General features: G+C 42.6%; 1 protein-coding gene across 1 annotated transcript in view; it reads right to left on the bottom strand.

Annotated features, from left to right (window-relative positions):
• Positions 1–1,892: 1,892 nt before the first annotated feature.
• The window catches only part of XIRP2 (xin actin binding repeat containing 2), a 172,407-nt gene continuing 152,336 nt past the window's right edge, over positions 1,893–21,963 (bottom strand). Inside the window, exons 7-10 of the mRNA XM_056861183.1 lie at positions 20,552–20,685; positions 9,804–19,188; positions 4,157–4,290; positions 1,893–2,026 (exon numbers count right to left, since the gene is read on the bottom strand). Coding sequence (XP_056717161.1) covers positions 4,196–4,290; positions 9,804–19,188; positions 20,552–20,685 — 9,614 coding nt within the window. The 3' untranslated portion in view covers positions 1,893–2,026; positions 4,157–4,195. The remainder of the gene's footprint in view (positions 2,027–4,156; positions 4,291–9,803; positions 19,189–20,551; positions 20,686–21,963) is intronic.

The following is a 21,963-nucleotide window of genomic DNA, read 5'->3' as shown; positions in this document are numbered from 1 at the left end:
TGTCACTTGACGGCTCCAACAATAAGTAATAATTTGCATGTACGAATGAACTCAGCAGAGACCGACCACCACAAAATATCACATCACTCAATGTCACCTCAAAACACATTACTTTTCAATCCACACATTCAGCCATGAGATATTAAGCACTGAATAATCAGGGATATGTCCATAAATGTATTTCATATCCCTTAATAAACATAAAGAAAAACAGAAATACAGGTTATTTGATTTCTGAAGAGATGAAACGGCCCTCAGACTTTAGGTACACAGGGTTTCCACAATACTTTCAGCAAATTCAGTATAAATTAAATTATGGTGTGTAACCTTTGGGTGTTAAATTCTTTAAAAAAAATTCTAGTCAGATAACTGGATTTAGAAGGCATATCCCACAAACTATAAACATTTTAACCACATTAATCCAAGTAAATTACACCTTGAGCTTGGTTGGAGGGACTGCATTTATTCATTTTCATCACGCCATCTGTTTTGTTTAATTTGCTCGCCAATCGCTTGCAGCTCCACCTTGACTCCATCTTCTAGAGATGATGGAACAGCTCTACAGCTTGAGGTCAGTAAATCTAAGCTTGTGCTTGCATCATTTTGCAACATTTCAATTATTTCATCTTCTTGACAGGTATTAATAGCGTAATCCACACAGTCTTTCAAAAGTGGGTCGGAAACCGTTTTAACGGTGTGTACAGAGCCTAACAGACCAATCCCGCCACTGCCAGGTAAAGAAAGAGTCTCCACATTATCCGATGAAACAGTATTTAACTTTTTGACATGCCTGATTGCTTCCCCAATGCCTCCAAATTCACTCGCCAAAGGAAATGTTGTATTAGCAACCTCCTGTAACATGACAACATTGCCAGCGCATGGATTTTGACAGCTGGCATCTTTATTATTATGTCGAATATGACTATCGGAGGTAATGGTACCTTTTCTTTTGATGTTTTCTTCATCATCTCCAAGATTGAAAGCCTCTGTGGAACAACCCGCTTCACAGTCAGTTATACTGAGCAGTTCTAAACGTACAACTTGTCTTTCTAATGCAGATTCCAGTGCAGGTTTCTTTGCATGATTTGACTCTGTTAACGGAGAGCGCATATCTCCACTATATTCTTCCAGCCAATAAATGTTTTGATGGGGAACAGGTAATTGACAGCAATTATTACTATTGTTGTTGTTGCTGTTTAAGATGCTGCCTTTATTATTACCCTGCAATACAGATTCGTTGTCAGTGTTAGTAACCTGTAAAACCTCTGTGCTGTTGACTTTGATAAGTTTCCCCTCTCTCTCCTTTTCAGCTCTCTGCACAGCCCCATTATTGCATTCTTTTACATTCTTCCCACTCTTCTCCCTCTTCTCGGATATTTCATTGTCACTCTTTTTCCTTCGCACATATTCTTTTTGACCGTTTTTCCCTTTGGTATCCGCTTCACAAGTCTTCACCCTGCTATTATTTACAAGTTCCTCCTCTTTAGACACATAAACGGGAAAGGACTGGTTGTTTGATTTCAAGTCAATGGATTCATCTTTTTTCCCCTCCTCGCTCTCCCAAAGATTATTTCCGTTTGAGAGCTGAGGTTGATTTCTGTCACCTGTAGAAGGATTTGTTTGGGTTCCAGTGGCCTCTTGTTCAGGACCTTCTGGTGGCCATTTTGGCTTATTCACTTTAACTTCCTCCTCTATAGAAAATGATTTTCTTGATGTTCCCATGGAAGGAGGCCATGTAATGTTTAATTTGCCTCTCTCTGTATTCTGTTTTAAATTGTCGCCCGAAGTTTCACACTGGGCTTGCTGACTGCCAGAACGTAACATTCGATCAGTTGGGTTAGCCCCCTTTGGATTAACTTCTTTAGAATGACCAGAACCAATGGAACCTTTTTGATTTTTGGAGATCCATAATTCTTTATGTTGCTTGTGTCCAAAACCTTCATCGTAATTTCCTTTGGATTTGAAAAGTTGCTTAAAATGGGGTTTACAGTATATTTTTCCATGGAGAGAAGCATAATTTCCCAAGCTGCCAAATCAAAGAGAAAATGCTTTATGGCATCTATCTATCATAAATGCTCCAAGAATATTTTATTTTAGTTGACATTTTTAAGTAGCTATAAATAACAGCATCTATAAATACATTCTTAACTCATGTCACTTTTGAAAGGGAAAATATGTTACACCCAGCAGATGAAATAATTTTCTCTTTTAGGGCTTGGTTTATAACTTCACTTAGAGTGAGGTGTCCCACATGAACACATGAAGCTGCCTTATACTGAATCAGACCCTTGGTCCACCAAAGTCAGTATTGTCTACTCAGACCGGCAGCGGCTCTCCAGGGTCTCAGACAGAGGTCTTTCCCATCACCTGCTTGCCTAGTCCCTTTAACTGGAGATGCTGGGGAATGAACCTGTGACTTTCTGTACACCAAGCAGATGTTCTACCACTGAGCCACAGCCCCTCAACAGCCTTCTTGTGGGAGAAAAGGCACAAATTAGATGGATACGATGAGGGCTGTCAGATTCATTTGTTACGCATAACTGTAACTTGGTTGGGCCACACATACTATAAATCATCTAAATGCAAACAAGGTACTAATTTTATTAATATGAATTAATTAAATTGTTATTAGTGTTAATTAGTTTTAATCGGATAAGTGCCCTTGGTGGGACAGATGTAGCCCATGAGCCACATTCCTGGACTAAATGGAAGTTTTTCTATATGAAACAGGACAAGGTCAGCAAGGATTTTTTTTCCCTTGGGCACTTGAAAGCAAAGCAAAAAAAAAATTTAAAGGTTGAAGCAAAACCTGACTAATATTGGGTGCAGTCCACTCAATGTTAAGCTTGTTTAAATCCGGATGTATGTGTGTGTTTTTTGGGGGAGTGGGCTGGCTAATTTTCCATTAATCTTGTAGTAACTTGCAAAAGGTAAGGCTGGTCTAAAATCTGCTCCTCATATATCCTCACTCTTTCAGTGCACATATCCCTCCCCCCTTCACAGATTGTTTCTGAAGTGTGGAAAGGAGGAGCAGGCCCCACTTATAAGTCCAGTTCTGCCCCTTCCTCATGAAGATGCTGTTAATAATATTGCTAAGCATAAACAACAAAGAAGAGATCTCCAAGATGCCATATTTCTATGAAACTTCTTTTTCAGATTTGATATTCCCATTGGTTGCTTCTCAGGCTCAGTTCCAAAGTCACATGAAACTGTGGTTTAATTATGGTTAGTTTGTTAAACCAGGATTTTGTTTGCAGACAATCATTCACATTCTGGTTTGAAGTGATGAACGCTGATTCCATTGCCCCTGCTCGTTCCCCCCCCCCTTGCCCTGCAGAGTATCCTGGTCTTGTGCTGTGGTAAGGTTGGCACCAAGGAATGAGCCAGGATTAAGTTAGGATGTCTGCATTCATATGCCACACGCCACCATAACTAAGACTAAGGGCTGTTAACATGCCAACTTCAGGCCATAGTTTCAGATCCTGGTATGACATTAACTAACCACAGGTAGCGGAATGGTCTGCATTCAGATGATCACATATAAAACATGTTTGGTTTAATGTTAGTTTAATTAAACCATGTTAGTTTAATTAAACCATGGTTTCGCATAACATCTGGACCAATGATCAATTTGAAAGTTGCCTGGAGGGAGTGAGATTTTAGCTCACAATGTGAACGTGAAGGTTGCTCTCTGCCCCCAGTCAAGGCTCCCCCCCCACTACCACTACAGCACATTTTCTTCACTGTTCAGCTACAGGCACTTCTACTGGTCCCACAGATTACTTGGCATATTGAGTGCCCAAATAGACTTATTCTGCGAACATCACACAAGGCAAAAATCCTTTCAAGGGGCAAAAATTAATCATTCTTGTCCTTTTTGGACTCTAGCTATAAGATTCATAACACAACTTGCATAAAGAAAAACAGTTTTAAAATACTGAAGACCGATTTCCCCTCCCCTCCTTGGAGGAAGATGTCCAGACCACACATAACGCAAGTGACCAGTTTAAACTGTCAGTTCCACAACAGAACTGGACTGGAAAACCAGGCCTGTTGAGTTTTGATGGAATACTTCGGACACATCACTCGTATGAAAATGGATGCCAGTTATCCTACTATTTGCATGTCAAAGCTTTAATTGTTCACTTTGTCTTACCTTAATTTACTGCCACAGTGGTGACACCGAAAGCATGATTTATGAAAGGTCTGTTTGTCGGCAAGCAGGCACTCCACCGGATAAACTCTCTTTTGACAAAGTAGGCAGGTTTCCTTTCCCTGAATGTGCAGTTTCTAGAAATAAATGAGACAGGGTCTCAGTGCCGTGTGTTATTATTCATTTTATTTCCCTCAGGCTGTGCACAGAATGTTTCATCATCACAAGGCAAGCTGAAATGCTTGGCTCACAAATAGTTAACACCTAAGCCTCCAGTTTATAGGGTCAAATGCCAGCCATGCTGCAGCGAAACCTGCCCCTGGTTCTTTGGCGACTAAAATCATATATTTACTTTGAAGACAGAGACCCATGAATTAATATTTGAACAGGAACAGAGAGGGAAAGAGGAAATGGGAGTGACTCGAATTTTCTCTGTGTTTAGGCTTCCACCCTAAATAAGTGAAGTGGGAAAATTCACAACTAGAACCTGGGTACTTCTGTGAGAACGGCAGGCTTTAAATAACATACATTTAAAAAAATCTTTATCTCCTACACACATAGTCTATTTTGGCAACCAGTGGGAGGTTTTAGGGGCGGAGCCTGAGGAGGGTGGGGTTTGGGGAGGGACCTTCAAAGCCATAGAGTCCAATTGCCAAAGCGGCCATTTTCTCCAGGTGAATTGATCTCTATTGGCTGGAGATCAGTTGTAATAGCAAGAGATCTCCAGCTAGTACCTGGAGGTTGGCAACCCTACACACTCATCTTCTGATGTGGGACAGGGTTCTACAAGTCTACATTCCCCTTTGCACGTTACAACAGAACTACTCCTGCTTCCATGCTTTTACGACGTTAGGAATTTTATACAGGAACATACATTTTTGAAAAGGGCTGAATCAACAGTGTTGATCAATAATAGAGACTTTTTACGTTATTTACTTCGGTGAATCAGAACTGCTTTTCATGGGTAGCTTTGATCCTTTGGGCGGATGATTGGCTATTGTTCATCCCTAATATGCTAAGTCCATCACACTTCTCATTAGTGCAGTCAACAGTTTATTAATATTTTGCCAATAACCAATCTACCTGACACTGTATGAGGGGATGCCAAAAGCTTATAGACTGTTGCTTCTCTCACACTGCTACAACCCTGGAGACTTCATTTCCTGCTACTTGTTTCTATTGCTCACCTGTCTCCTCCCTTCCCCCAGTTCTTCTGGTTCCTGGTTAGCTTTGCTCTTCCTTCCAGCCTATTGGTTTTGAGGCTCCATCATGACAGGACAGTAAGTCACATCCTTATGGGAGTTATGCAAGGTGCCATTATTCCAGCAGGCCTTACGCATGGAATGCCTGGTTCATATGTGCCCAATAGCGAATTACCTTCTGGACTTTCAGAGGGTTGTGGGCTTGAGCTAAGGGTTAATGACAATAATGAGAGCAGCTTTCTGAAGTGGATGAAAGGAGCTGTGGATTCACAAACTTCTGATGCAGTTGTAGGAGACAGAAGAGAAGAAGCGTACTCAGTCTCCCCCATGCTCTGCTCTAAGCACTGATGGTTCCATTAGCCAGGTGATAAGGCAATTGCTTTGGCCGAGGCCAAAGTAAGAGGCGTTACTTCATTAGTGTAGTAAATTGTCCAACCTAAAGGCAAAATTGCCTCAATTTTCTGATCATGGGTCGTATGAAAAGATATGATGTGGGCTTAACGTGACTTACAGCCCATTCCTGAGGGGGGGGGGGCGAAATGCCTTAGGAGGTGGCGTGACCCCACTGCCAGCATAAGTGCGTGTAAACCCGTGTTTACATGCACTTATGCTGGTGGCAAGGCCAGTTCCACTGGCGGCCAAGTGCCGTGGACCGCACCTCGCCCCTCTGCTGGCATGGCCGTGGTGCCGGCCATGGCGTAGAGAGGCAGCACCGGCTCCATCTTCCGGTTTGGCCGGTTACGCCGGTGGTGGGAACGGCTGTGCTGCACCTGCTATTTAGCAGGCGCAGCCTCGCTGTTTTCAACGGGTTTTTTAGCCCCGTTCGTTCCCGCAGCGTGCGCAAATCGGCTTAGGAAGAGGCGCCGCTGTGCCTCTTCCCCACTGACTACGCACGCCGTCAGCTCAGGAATGGGCTGTTAGTATGTCCGAGGTGGGGAAAGACTGATGTAAAGAGGAGGAGAACATGACGATTGTAATGACTGACATCTTGGCAAGTATATAATCTTATCTTGGACTAAAAGTGTTTGCTTCTACTTTGGACTGGAGCCTTGTTCAACTGAATAATAAATCTTTAAACCTCCTTTGCTAGAAGATTGAGTAGTCTCCTCTCTGCCTGATTGGCTGGAGCAGGGAGGGGTTCCACTTTTGTGGCTAACAGGGTAGCCATATTGGTCTGCAGTAGAACAGCTAGATTTGAGTCCAACAACCCCTTAGAGACTAAAGGAGTTTGGGAGTATAAGCTTTTGAGAGTCAAAGCTCTCTTTTTCAGATATTGACGACAACATGGATATTGGCCGGTTGATGAGGAACTGTGCAGTTGTTCAGATCTGTAAAGCCAAGGAAGAAGTATATCAGTGAGGTTGACTTCTGGTGCAATTCTTGGTTTGGATTTGTGTAATGAAGTTTTTATTATGTTATTGTCTATTGATTTGTGCACTTTACTTGCAATTTTATTGGATGTGGATATGTTTTGTTCATTTGTGAGCCACTTCAAGCTGCAAAGAACATACCAAAATAAATGAAAATGCCAGAGGTACCTAAAGCCTAGTTAATGCCTTTTTTATATTACTTAGTTGCTGAATTCTAGACGGTGAATACACTTTGTTTATATACTCCTTCTGTCACAGTTCCAGGCTGCAGACCAAAAATTACTTCTAAGAAACCTCTGTCTTAAGGCCTTACAGATTGGTGTTACTACATACTCTTTTCATTTCTCAGATCTCTTGGTTACAGCCTGTCGCAGAAGAGGACAGAAGACAGAGACGGAGGAACTGAGCACCAGTCTCAAATGTGAACTGGCTGCCGGGTACCTGCGCTCAGATTACTGCAACATGCTTTATGTCGAATCAAGCTGCCTTTGAACACCGTCCAGAACAGTCAACTGTTTCTACATATGATGGCCAGACTATTAGGATCTGGGTGCAGGGATCATGTCACCTGTGTTGAATGGTTTGGACTGGCCCCTTGTCTGTTCCTGGGCACAATTTAAAGTGCTGGTTCTTACCTTTAAAGTCCTAATGTCTTAGGGCCAGGGTACTTGAAGGATTGTTTCCTTCCATATTATCCAGTCCAACAATTAAGATCTTACTCCCAAGCCCTGCTTTCTATGCTTCCACCTGCAGAGTCTCGGTACATGAAACCAGAGACAGGGCTTTTTCAGTAGTAACACCTCAGGTGTGGAGTGCCCTTCTCTTGGGGCTCACCTGGCACCTACCTCACCTTCTGTTTAGGCACCAGTCCAAAACATGTCTGGTCATCTAGGCTTTTGACTGAAATTTTATCCTGTCATTTAGCAGTCTTATCCATCCATCCATCCATCCATCCATCCATCTTTATGCTGTTGGTTTTATTGACTTCTGGCTTTTGACATGTAGATGGTTTTTCTGCTGTAGGGTTTGCTTTACTGAATGAACTGTTTACTGTTTTAATTTTCCTGTATTGCTTTATTTCTTTTCTTTTTTGCTAGCCTTCTAGAGTAGGTATCTGGAGAGGAGGTAATAAAATGTTCTAAATTAATTAATTGAACAAATAGGAATTGCACGCAAACAGCATGTGGGCGCTGCATTGCAGCTGGGTACCATTTCCTGTTCCCTCTGCTATGCAGCTGATTTTAAATATTAAACTGAACATTTTTGTGTATTTGAGTTACTGTACTTCAGGCAGCATGGCAAGAAATAAGCATACAGAAAGAAGGGAATTGAATAACCAAAGGGGAAAAAATAGGTTATTTTGATTTTATAGTTAGACTTGAGCAGAGGGTTTTGAAATCCAGGCAATCTCTTATTACATCTTTTGCTATATTCATAACTTCCTGCTTTTTTCCTAATATCTTTATGGCCCTTAGTGTTTTCAGTCTTTCCTTGCAAAGCGTGAATGAAAACGTTGTTTCAATGTAGTAATAGTTTATCTCCCCTTTGGTCAGCACAAACTATCATTTACTACGTCTTATGATGGAATAATCATTTTTGAGACATTAAAAAAGTAAAAGGTAAAGGTCCCCTGTGCAAGCACCGGGTCATTCCTGACCCATGGGGTGACGTCACATCCCGACGTTTACTAGGCAGACTTTGTTTATGGGGTGGTTTGCCAGCGCCTTCCCCAGCCATCTTCCCTTTACCCTCAGCAAGCTGGCTACTCGTTTTACCAACCTCAGAGGGATGGAAGACTGAGTCAACCTTGAGCCGGTTACCTGAAACCGACTCCCGTCAGGATCAAACTCAGGTATTTCGACTGCAGTACTGCAGCTTACCACTCTGTGCCACGGGACTCCTTTGAGATATTACCCCCCCCCAAATTAACCACAATTTTGATGGTGAACTTGCATCACGATATTCTAGCAGTGCAATCTTAAGCAGGGTCACATTGAAGTCAGTGGGCTTAGAAGGGTATAACTGCTTAGCACTGCACTGTTCATGTACTTACTAAGGACACCATCTGCTCAGAAGCTGTTCTGCACAAGTCCCTTGGAAATGAATAGGAGCTGCACAGGACTGTGCTGAGTCAGACTCAATGATGAACAGAATGAGCTCCCAGAATGGATCTCTCCATCTTCTCCCTTTACCCTGCAGTCCCCTTGCACCTCCTAAGTTGCTGTGGAGGACTGGGGAACCCCTGGGAACAGGGTGGGATGAGGCACAAGGGAAGTATTTGGGAGTGATTTTTGCAGTTTCCCTCTTCTTGCCTTAGGCTTGCCAGCATTGGGTTGGGAAATACCTGGTGATTTTGGGGGGTGGAGCCTGGGGAAGGCAGGATTTGGGAAGCAGAGGGACCTCAGCAGGGTATAATGCCATAGAGTCCACCCTCTAAAGCAGCCATTTTCTCCAGAGGAACTGTGCTTGGTCGTCTGGAGCTCAATTGATATAGTGTGAGATCTCTAAGTGGCAGCCCTATTTTGACAACCCTATTTTGCCTCATCCCCCCTTCACCCACCTCACACTATCCCCAAAAGACTCCTCAGTGCCCCAATAGCAACTCTTCAGGAGCTCAAACTAGCAAAGAAAGCACCATTCCATGAAGCCATTCTCTTTATAGTTATTTGGATCCAGCCCACTGTGTTTTATGTAGCCTCCAAACCCAAAGGCCTCGATCCAATTGGATTATATAAAAAGACATCACCACTCATTTTCAAACTGAAGAAAACCACAAAACACGTTTTTGTGAAGTGTTATGACTCAAATATAGCATTTACCTTTGTCAAACAAAGCCACAGCATTAGTTAGTCACACGCTCAGCACATATTAAGATGCATGGCTGCGGAAAAGGAAGAAGGAGCAAAGGTTTCTGAGAGAGAGAAAGGGGGCAAAGCATAAGTGAAGGCAAGTTAGTTGCAGTTTCGATTAGGTATTAGCTGTGTAAAAGAATTCTGCTGCCATTTTGTCATATTATTCAAAAGCTGTTAAAAAAACCCCCAACCAAGACCTTTCCCCACACCTCACATGCTTATTTACCACGGATAAACTCTGCTTCCTCATGGAAGCTACTTCTCACTTCCGATTCTGCGGCATCAGACACCTCATAGCCCAGGCTTTTAAATACTCTCTCGCTTTCTTGCCACGTCTTCTGGAAATTCTTCAGCAGTTCTTCGGGCGATTCTGCAGCAGAGATATCCAAGATGTGCCCTGAGATCACATCCTCGTACGTTGGGGGCGAACGTTTGAAGCCAAATCCAGACTGTAGCCCATCTGCGCTTCGTGATCTGGAGGTGGTGGTGCGTGATTCAACGACAGTGTTCTCAAACGTATCCATGCCAGAAGAGCATTCGCCATGAGGCTTGGCATCAAAGCTCACCAGAGGCTCGACGGAGCGCTCTTTGACTGAGCACTGCTTTTGCTTGTAAGATTGATTGTCCTTTGGATCTCTCGGCTGCTTGCCCGCAGTCTTTTGGAAACCCTCTGTTTGCTTTTCTTTTTTGTGAACACTTTGGCCTGTTTCACCCTGTCTAAACCTGTGCCTTTCTTCCCTGATTTTGCCACTAATCACACCGTTTTCGACACATTTTTTCTTTGACTTGGCCTCTGCTATTGGCTTATCGAAAGTTTCTAACAGTAGATCTGTTTTATCCTCACTCTTGTGGCCTGATCTTTCAGACACCTCTGATTCTCTTCCTGTGTGAATCATCTGCTCAGATGCTTCAAACCTGTGCATAAGCCCTTTGGGATCAACCTTGGGAGCTTCATATTTTTGAGCAACATAAACAGAGCCTGCATTTTGTCCTTGTAGCTCTAAGCCTTCTGGAATGTATCCTGCCTTTTTGTTGACAGACATCTTGTTTGTTTCCAGTTCTCCATGCATTTCTTTACTTTTCCTCACTGTACCAGCAGTTATTTGTGATTCCTTTACAGGCAACGTTTTTGAAGATGGACTGTCAGGTTGCCGTGGCTCAATTTTGATTTGTCGACGGAGACTTGCGGGAGATTTAACAATCTCTGATCTTTTTTCTATAATGGGGACTGGGGTGACGGATCGGGTTTGTGTCGCTCCTTGGGACAGTTTCACTGTGGTGTCTTTAAGCTTGGCGAGTTGTTCTGAACGGCTTCTTGGTGGAGAGAGAGAGGTGGAGGTGGCAGATGGTTGATATTTAGATGTCGGTGTGGCAGATCTAGGAGGCGGTGATGGTGGAACCGGAGTAGCTTCTCTTTGGACAGGAGACAAAAGCTCCCTGAGGGGAGATTCAATACGCCTTGATTCAATCGTGATATAAGTAGGTGAGGGTGCCCGTGTCCTCAGTGATGGTGAAGAAGTAGTTTTGTTTTCTGTGTGCCTGTGCGCATTGATATGTTTCACTTCCTGATTTGTTACTGCATCTTTGATCACCTCTGTAGTCTTCTGAGACGCCTTTTTACTAGAGACGATGCTCAGTTTAGCTATACTTTGTGGTGATCCTCCGACGTTAAGGAAGTCCTTTCTAGATTTCGTGGGTTTTGTGGACATCATGGCTGTTTGGATTGCGTCTTCACACCATTCAAGGATTTTGGCACCCTGGTCTTTAATAGCTAATAGTTCTTCTTTCATCTTGTCAGCATTATTCTCCTGAGCAATAGAAATTAACTTTTGTTTCATCTTTTGTTCGACCAGCCACTCTGGAATACCACTTAAGAACACCTGAAAGGTTTGGATCTCATTTTTATTGGGCTCCTTTTCAAACTGCTTCACTCTGGACAGGACCTGCTGTACCTCCTCACGTTTCCTCAAGAACTCTAATATATCTCCTGGGCTTTTCTCATGACTCTGTGGTATTCCTCTTAGGGAATTGGACAGTATTGTTTTTTTCTGGGCAACCTCTTGTTTTGGCTGTGGGGTCTTAAGCAGGCCCTTTTTCAGCTGCAGGGCTTTTTCTCTGGCATATGCCTCCCCTTGCAGACTCCTGGTTTCTTGGGACAAGTATTTTGTTTCCAGACTCAAAGTTTTCTCTTGTTCAGAAGTCTGTGAGCTCTCATGAATGTCAATTACCTTTTGCTTGACCATTTTTTCTGATTTATTGCTCGCTTCCTCTTGTTTTCTTTGAATTATTATTTTCTCTTCTTTAGGGCAAATAATTACTTGGCTCTGCTTTCCTTCCACAGCCTGAGAGACACTCTGTTGTTTAATTTCTTCTTTCCCTGTGTCTTTCCTTTGAGCTAACCTTTGTTTCACTTCACTGGATTCTTTGCCGGTTACTTCATGCCTGCCTTCTGAGTATTTTAAAAGGGGTTTTTCCAACTGCACCTTCTCATCAACCTGCCCCTGACTGTTTGCCTTTCCAATGCTTGGTTTTTTGCTAATAGAATTGCTTCTGTTTTCCTTCTGTTTTTCTTGAATGTGTTGTTTGATGACAGCTTGGCTGCTGGTCTCCTCTTGCTTTCTATGTAACACCGAGTCCTTGTGCATTTCACCAAATCGTTGATCTAAAGTGGGAAGCTTGATGGTTCTGATTTTGAAAGTGGGGGATGCCATTTTGTTTTTGGACATGTGCAAATGCTCCTCATCCTCATGTTGTTCTGTCTTGCAAGCTATATGTTCCTTGAGGGTGTGTACCCTCTCAGAAGAGACTTTATATTCTCTAAGACTTTGAACATCGCACGTAGCCTTGTTTCTAATGTGCTCACCTGTGGAGGTTTTTAAGATGCTTTGAGACTGTCCAATGGCTGCTGTCTGTGATGCAGGTTGTGGCTCTTGATTACTCGAGACCACATCTTGTAGCTTGGCCTGACCTTCAGGCTCAGCAGGCATAGTCCTTTTTGGAGCTGCAGAGGTCAAGGGGTCTTGTACAGGGGCCTGATACTGCTCCGATGGTTTTGGCTCCAACAGAGATGCTGCTGACTCTATCTGAACTGAACTTACAGAAGTTTCACTGTTTCTTCTCACTGTCAGTTGACGAGTCTCTTGTGCTTGCTTCTTCTCCATCTCCTGCCTTTGTTGCCTGTATTTCTCTTCCGCAATCATTAAGGGGGTTTTAAATTTTCGTGCGTATGGCTTAGGCTTCATCGGTGTTGTCTCTGATGGGAGGGAAGGGGATCTCACAAGTGGAAACTGACTCCTTTTCATCAGCGAGGTCTCTGGCTTGATTGCATCTGTGACTGAGGATGGCCTTCTAGCCTCTTCTGTTCTTGTGCAGACTCTGTTCTCTTTCTGTTCATGACTGACAACATTAGTCACCGTGGTCCTTTCTGTGCTTTCTTCCATGGCTTTTGTCACATTCCTTTCTTTGCAGATCTGAACCTCTGGCTGAATTTTGTGGGACATTTCAAGCTGATTTTCTTCTGGCTGTTTTGTAAAGTCTTTCTGTGGAGGTTTCTTAATGGATGGGACCCTACTGGGTCTAATGCCGGCATGAGCTTGAATCGATTGCGATAGTGCTTTGTCCAGGTGCTTGAGGAAATGTTCTTTCTTTTGTTTTGGCTGAGGGATCACAGATGGTTGAGGAAGAGGCGAAGGAGGCAAAGAAGTCACTGATCCACTTTCGGATTTGTCTTCTACTGAGGGTGGTGGAGGAGGGAAATGGTCAATGTCCATTTTAGCCTGTCGTATTGGTGGTGGTGGTGAAGGAAATCTTTGTTTGTCAGAAGCCATCATTAAATGTGTTAGAGGAGGAGGAGGAGGTGGCAGAGGAAGGTCAGCTTCAGATGAAGTCACTGAAGCTGGAGGTGAAGGAGGAGGTGGAGGCGGGGGTGGGGAATCAATTTCTGACCTGTCTAGGCTTCCAGCATGTTTGTTTGGGTTATGAGGATTTTTTACCAGACCTCTGAAGTTTGACGCAGCAACATCCCCTTTCCCCTTTCTCCTAAGCCTTGCCACAGGTTTCTCATTTTGCTGGATAACTTTTGAGTTTTGCTTCCTTTCGGCTTCTTTAAATTGGCTGTGTATTTCCTGTGTGACTCTGACTTTTTGATTGGTTTTTAGATTCTGTCCCGATGCCATGGAAACCACAGCTTGGTCGGCTTTAATGTTAGTTTTTTCCTCTTCACAAATCTCTTTTGAACACTGAGTTTGTTTCCTTTCTTGCTGGCCCTCTTGCTTTTGAAAACGGCCAGTCGTCTTGGAAATCGTGCTTGTTGACATGTTGACCGCTTGCTCTGCACCTCTATGATGGTTGGACAATTTGGTGTTTTCTCTCATTTCTTTCTGAGCAGGTATTTGCTTTACAGATGGTTCCACACTCGATGCGCTGTCCTTACTCAGTATCCTGCTTGCCTCCAGTTTCTCTGTTCTTTCATTCTTCTGAACACTACTACAAGAAGCAAACTGAGTAACTACAGAGCGATCGCTATGAGTCTTTGCTTCCTTTTTCACAGTGTTCTGGACTTTGACTTTACCCATAGGCTTACTTGCTTTTTCAATGACCTTGTTTTGGGAATTAGATAAGACCTTCAAATTTTTCTTATCTGCCTCATTTGCCTCTGTGCACCACTTCTGATCAAAATGGATTGCTTTGGTATCTTCACTGAGGAAGTGCTTGCTTTCAGTTTGCATTCTTTGATGTTGTACCTCATGGGATTTTATATGATTTTGTAATCTTTCGGTCTCGTTAACCTGGTTCTTGATTAATTGTTGAGAAGGCTCAAAGAGAGTCTCAGTGCTTCTTTTCATATCTCTACATACTCCTGCTTGGTGTTGTATTGTTTTTCTTCCTGAAGATGTTTTTTGTGAGCTCTCTACAGCTGTTTCAGTATCTTCTTTGACTATTTCTTCTTTACCTATTTCCTGGAAGGATTGCTGAGCTGCTCTTAAAGACCTTAAGGTAGACTCAAGGTCACCTCGGACAACCTCTTCTCTCAGGACTTCATTTTTTGTCCGTCTTGCGTTCTCCAGAGATTCAATAGCCCGCTTAATATCACCAGGGATGACATCAGGTTTTTCTGTTTCTTTCAGTCGACAAGCAGATTCTTCCAGAGACTTCAGAATTGTAAGGATGTCAGCTTTTATAATTTCTTCCTTCTCTGTGACAGTTGTTTGATTTATGGCCTGACTGAGAGAACTTAACACTGCCTTCAAATCACCTTTTATAATTTCTTCTTTGCATACATGACAAGATGAATTTTGTGGCTCCGTCATAAAGATTTTAACTGCATTACACACATCTCCAGGGATGATGTCGGTTTCGTTAACTGTACGTTGAATTTGAGACTTCTTTCTCTTAAGTAATAGCTTTGTGCCTTCAACATCACCACCAATTATTTCCTCCTCCTCGTCTTGATTCCTACTGGTAAATGTTTCATTTGTCCCTGTCTGGAGTTGCTTCAGATAATCCAGAGCCCCGGCTTCTATGCATGTTGTAAAAAACTGAACATTGCCCCTTTCTGAATCATCTATTTTAGCTCTTTCTGGTATTTCATTATTCATTGCAGAGGACAGGAGGCTGTGAATCGTGCGCCTCACGTCACCACCTATCACTTCATCTTCCTGGATTTTAGTGCTGTCCTCTTTGTGAAAGAGAGAATATACTGTCATGTTAATATCTCCTCTCTCGTTTTCCTGGATTAAAATTCCACGTTTTGCAGAGCTGTTCTTACTTAACAGGTTTTTAATGGCTTGCTGTATATCACCTTTCACCACCTCTTCCTTTTCAATGTGAACATCTGTCGATCGGTTCAGCAACTGCTCTTTGGTCAAATTCACATTACCCTTTTCATCTTCACTGACTTTAGTTTCCCTTTCAACAGAAGTGCTTCTGGACAACAAGTTCATCATGATGTTGGCCAGATCTCCTCTAATAATCTCTTCTTTTTGTATTTCAGGAGTCTCTTGATTCATCAGTTTATACTTGGTCATTCGGACATCTCCGATTTCATCTGCCTCCAAGATAATTCCATGAGATTCTACCACTTTGTGAGAATACAGTTCCTTTAAAGTCTCTTTTACACTTTTCCCTATGATTTCTTCCTTTTCTATTTTGCTTTCGTTGAACTCATGGAAAGGTGTGGTTTCAAAAAGCCAAGTTGTGGTTTTTACATCCACCTGTGGAATTTCTTCCCTAGCTATTTCTGTATCACTTTCTTCAGTATTCTTAATGGAATCTAAAGGCTGGTTTTCAAAAAGCCACACTGCATGCTGAACATCACCTTCTTCTACCTCTTCCTTTGTTACTGTTTTAACATCTTTATATTCTGACCCCTCTCCTCTGATTTCATCTATGGTATGCGTTTCAAATAACCAAGTTGATGTTTTAACATTACCTTGTTGTATTTCACTGACACTCACTGTTCTTACGTACATGCCTTCTTGGGTATTTTCAGACTCAAATAACTTTTTGTTGGCCTTCACATCACCACCTTGTACATGGTCAACAGTGGGAATGATGAATTTTTCCTCATCGGAAATTGTATCCAGCGGTTGTGTTTCAAATCTATATCTGACAGAATTAACATCTCCCTTCTGGATATCCTCTTGGGTGACCGATTTTATAACATACACATTATCGGATTTGTTTATTGCTCCCAGGGGCTTTGTTTCAAACAGCCACCGAGTTCCACGTACATCCCCATGAATCACTTCTTCCTTCTTGACAGTAGTCACCTCATGATAATACCCTTCTTTGTCTTGAATCGCATAAAGTGGCTGGGTCTCAAAAAGCATTCTGTAGTTTTTCACGTCTCCCTTTGTTATTTCATCTTCTCTTACAGTTTTGTTGGTGCTTAGGTCCGTAGAAGATTCTTCTTTAATCTGGTCCAAAGAAAATGTCTCAAAGATAAAGCAACCTTTTCTCACATTTCCACCTTGTACATCTGTAACCGTTTTAACTGATGTCCTGTCCTCTTGGCGCTCTGCTATTTCATCAATAGGCTGATTCTCAAAAAGCCAACAGCAATTCAAAACATTCCCTTTTTGTATGTCTTCGCGTTGTATGGTTTTAATTTTTTCCAGTACTTCTTCCGCACTGAAGTTGATAGAGTCTAATGTTTGGTTTTCAAATTTGTACCTCATAGTGGAGACATCTCCAGGCTGGATATCAATTTCTACTACTCGCTTGAGTTCCTCATCTTCTTCTCCTTGTATATTTTCTAGGTTTTCTGTCTCAAAAAGGAAACATGCAGTGCGGACATCACTGCCCTGAATTTCATCCTGCTTCACTGTCTGCAGTTTCATGTCTCTTTCTGAGTCTTCCCCTATTGCGTCGAGAGGTTGGGTTTCAAAGAGCCAGGTGCGGGTTTTGACATCTCCTCTGTGTATCTCTTCATTATCAGCCACCACCTTTTCTTTGTCGTACAAGGATTCCATTGGTTGGGTTTCAAACAGCCACCGACACATTCTGACATCTCCTTTGACAATTTCTGTGGAATTCATTTGAATTTGGCTCTCTTCATCTTCCACGTCAGAAAAGTATTTAATAGAGTCAAGAGGCTGTGTTTCAAACAGCCATTTTGCTGTTTTCACATCGCCGGACTGGACTTCTTGGGAAGAGATACCTTTAATAATCTGAATTTTTTCAATACTCTCATCAAACTGGTCAATGGGCCTGGTCTCAAAGAGCCACCGGCAGTTTCTGACATCCCCTCTTACAACTTCTTCTTGTCGAATTGTTTTCACTTCATGATATTTCCCAAGTCTGTCCTGGATGGCATACAGTGGAGTTGTTTCAAAAACATCTGTGTTTAATTTGACGGCACCTCGTGTCACACCTTCAACATGAATTTTGTGCGTGTTGTCATGTTTGCTTAACTTGCAGGATTCAAACGCATGTTTGCAGCTGCTCACGTTTCCCCTGTCAATTTCCTCCAGTTTCACTGTCCTTATGAATTCTTTTCTTTCTTCTCTAATCTGTTCTAGAGGTTTAGTTTCAAAGATCAGTTTCTGGTGCTGCACATCTCCTTTTTCTTCCTCAGTGGCAGCCATTTTATGAAGCTTTCCAACATCTGGGCTGTCTTTTAGCATGGCCATTGGCAATGTTTCAAACAAGTGTTTAGTAGTATTTACATCCCCACCTATTATTTCTTCAGTCGGTAAAGGATTTGTATCTTCACTTTCTTTTAAGGCATCAAGAGGCTGAGTTTCAAAAAGCCAACGTTTGCCGCAGACATCAGTACCTACAATGACTTCTTTTTCCACAACAGACACTTCAGACTCCTCTTTAATCGCGTCCAAAGGCTGTGTTTCAAAAAGCCATTTTGCCTTGCCCACTTCCCCTCTGACATTCTCCTCCATAGAGATTCCACGGACAACTTTGATTTCCAGAGAGTCTTTGTTAATCGCGTCTAAGGGCTGTGTTTCAAACATCCAACGCACTGTTCTGACATCTCCTCTCTCAAGGTCTTCTCTATGAACAGTTTTAATCTCTAGCATTTGGCCTAGGTCATTCCTAATAACATACATGGGCAGCGTTTCGAAATGCCGTATACATCTCTTCACCTCACCTTTAATCTCCTTTAGTTCAGACCTCAGCTGCAGCAACTTGGCTTCATCCACTGCGTACAGCTGTCCAAGTCTATCCAGATGCTGTGTTTCAAACATATACCTCACTGTTTTGACATCTCCACCAGCAATTTCCTCCATGGAGGGCTCATCAGATTCTTGTTCTTTCTCATGGTGAATTTTATTCATGGAGTCCAACGGCTGAGTTTCAAACATCCAGGTGGCTGTGCGGACATCTCCTCGAGCCAATTCAGGAATTTTGTCTTCACTTTCTGTATTGTCTGAGGTATGCACACTCAGTGCATCTATGGGTTGTGTTTCAAACATCCATGTAGTATACTTCACATCTCCACCTGCAATGATTTCTTGATCTGCAATGCTTTTAACACTGCTTGGGTCAGGGGACTCATCTTTGATCGAATCCAAAGGCTGGTTCTCAAAGATCCACCTCATGGACTGAACCTCTCCTTTAAGGATTTCATCCCATTCCAAATACTCTCTCTCCGGACTCATGCTCTTCTGAGGACTGCTTCCTGTGTTTTCAAAGATGTACTTAGCTTGACGTACATCTCCTGCTACTGAGCTACTGGTTTCTACCTCACTAGAAACTATCTCACAAATATCGTTGAAGTAATCTTTTTCTAAATTCTTCCTCAATTCTGGATGAATGTGCTTGTATAAACGTTTTAATTCATAGAGATTTCGTTGCTTGGAATACAAATCTTTGGGAAGGGCGTGCTTTGATGGAGAGGGAGAGGGTTCAGGGGACTGGGAAAACTCTGTCATTTCGGATGGAACCTGTAGTAAGTCTGGAGAGGGTGGAGGAGGAAACTCCTCTGTACTCCCACACTTAGAAGAGTTGCTGTAGGTTGTGGCTGAGGCAGCAGATGCATAGTCACTTTTCCTTGCCATGTATATTTCCTGCTGTCTATTCACAGTAGCAGCTTCAAAAGCAGAAGGAGAAAAGGCTGCTGAAGGCCAGGCCATTCCTTGATATTCCTTTTCAATCTTTGGGGGGACAAAATGAGTAATTTTAAATATATGTTTTTTACAGACGGTATTTTGGGTACGGTTGACACAGTCCTACGAAAAGCTAAGCGACAGAATGTCGAAGGAAGTCAAGGGTTCTCATCTACCCCCAAACAGAACTGACGTACAACAGGGTGATCTAACAATTAGAGCAGATGCAATTCATCCGTAACTGTTGCTTCTGTGACAAACTAGCTTACTTGTAGCATATGGTTTATCTGCACGGTATACATGTTCCATTCCAAGATAATCTTGACATTGTCTACTTTTTATCTCATGCTAACAGATGTAGCAGTCAAAGATTTTGGAAGAAAAAAACCCTGTACTTTCTTATAAGAACTGGAAACAGAACATGAAGCATGCAGCCAAGGGGGGGAAAAAGATGATTTAGAAAGACACGAAAAGCATACTTGAAAAAGTTGTCGCTATAAATGTTTGTCAAAGAAGAAGCTTAAGGAAATACGGTATTCAAGGTTATTGCTGTTACCTATAACTTTAATATACAAGGAGCTCAATGGTATGAGCCACTATGCAGACACAATGGATCATGGGACAACGCAGAAAGATCCCAGTGATAGTTGGTGGAATCCGATTCCAATTCTGCCATGAGTGTTGCAGCCTCAATGGCTACCGATACCGCTCCTTTAGTAGAGGAAGAACAATCATGTGCAATCATCACCCCAGCAACTCCTGCCTTTAAATAAAAGTCAGCGTAACTCTGTCTCTGCTTCAGTGAAGTAAAGATTGGGCCGCAGGTTCTATTCTGTTTGCAAGAGATCAGAGGGCACTTAAGCAGCAACCATTGTTTGTTCCACAGGTGCTACAGAGGTCCCAAAGGACTGGAGTATAACAGTGGCAATCTGAAGCAGAGTTACACCCGTCCAAGCCCGTTGACCTGAATGGATTTGGAAGGGTGTAACGCTGCTCAGAACTGCACTGTGTTGTCAGTCACTTGCCAAACATACATAGAATCCAGGTCTAAAATTACAATAGGGTTACCAGCTCTGGGTTAGGAAATAACTGGAGATTTTGGGGGTGGAGCCTGAGGAGGGTGGGATTTGGGGAGGGTAGGGTATAATGTCATACAGTCCACCGTCCAAAGCGGCCATTTTCTCCAGGTGAACTGATCTCTGCTGCCTGGAGATCTGTTGTAATAGCAGGAGATCGCCAGCTCCCACCTGCAGGTTGGCACCCCTACATTACAAGTGTTACCTAAGTCACTCCACGAAATATGGATCTTCAGAGTGATTGCAACTCACAAAAAGTACTTTAGTATTACTATTAAAATTATAATAATTTCAGTATGGCACAGATGGAAAATTCTCCTTTCAGAACCACAGACCTTAATCTGCTTTGCAGGTGTTCCGCTCTCTCTGCCAGAGTGAAATGTCTTTCCCTGGGCTGTTCTTTCAAAATGTTGCTTTAAGGATTGTGTAGAGGTCTTGGGAACCTCCTCGTCCACAACTTCATTGATCACTGTGGCATGAAAAGACAAGGTTATTAAAGAAACATTGAAATCTATGTAATTAAAATAAACCAGCTTTACTTATGGCTCAGTGACTTTGGAGGTGCTTGGACTTCCTCTGAAGTATGCGGCTCTCGTGTCTGGGCCATGTATATCATAAACCCACCTTGGGTCTACGTGTATTTACATGTATGTAGCATGTTTGTGCCACGTTCTTCTTTGGTGCCACCACTCATTCATCGTGTGGTACTTTTGATGCAAGCCATAATAACAGCAGATCAATCTATTAGATTACGAATGGATAGGAGATGCTGTCATTGGATAACTGGTTGCATCTGATGACAGTAGAACCAACTGTAGCCTTTTGATTCCCTGATATTTATACCAAACAATCTACACTGTATTAATAACACAGACCCTTGCATAGATGGAAATACCTAGACATAACGTGGAGGCAAAATGAATTGGAACTTATTTGCAGACTGACATAGCAGCTTCTCTGCCATAGGATGGAACGGAGCTGATGGAATACTGCAGCAGCCGTCATTCTGAGTCACTATTAAATCCTGCATAGCCATCCAGTCCAAGGGCAATTATATTCTTTCATATTTATTATGTATAAATATTTGTACTTATGTCAGGGGAATCACTCCAGTAAATAATAATAATAATAATCATTTGGTTAAGTGTCTGTGAAAAACACGTAAACATTATGGCTTGGATCCTATGCAGTACACACAGCACATCTACATGAGAGCCAGCATGGTGTAGCGGTTAAGAGCGGTGGTTTGGAGCAGTGGACTGTAATCTGGAGAACCGGGTTTGATTCCCCGCTCCTCCACATGAGCGGTGGGCTCTAATCTGGTGAACCAGGTTGGTTTCCCCACTCCTACACATGAATCCAGCTGGGTGACCTTGGGCTAGTCACAGTTCTCTCCGAACTCTCTCATCCCCACTTACCTCACAAGGTGTCTGTTGTGGAGAGAGGAAGGGAAGGAGACTGTAAGTCGGTTTGATTCTTCCTTAAGTGGTAGAGAAAGTCGGCATATAAAAACCAACTCCTCCTTCTTCTTCTACAGTGTAAGCCTATGCATAGTTACTCCAGTCTTAGTCCATTGAAGTGAGCAGGCTTAGACTGGAGTGACTCTGCATACGGTTCATGAGTTCATCTTAGTTCTGTTCATGCTCTACTGTTGTGCAAGAAAAAGCTCTTGTGACGACAGCATTATTTGCCTAAGCACTAATGCTCTCCCACTGGACATTTTAGAAAAGAATAAACAGGATGTTTC

This window comes from Euleptes europaea, chromosome 15 (genome assembly GCF_029931775.1).
Source record: "Euleptes europaea isolate rEulEur1 chromosome 15, rEulEur1.hap1, whole genome shotgun sequence".
Classification (NCBI taxonomy): Eukaryota; Metazoa; Chordata; class Lepidosauria; order Squamata; family Sphaerodactylidae; genus Euleptes; species Euleptes europaea.
The sequence above is the reverse complement of the archived record's forward strand: the minus strand, read 5'-3'. Positions and strand labels throughout refer to the sequence as shown.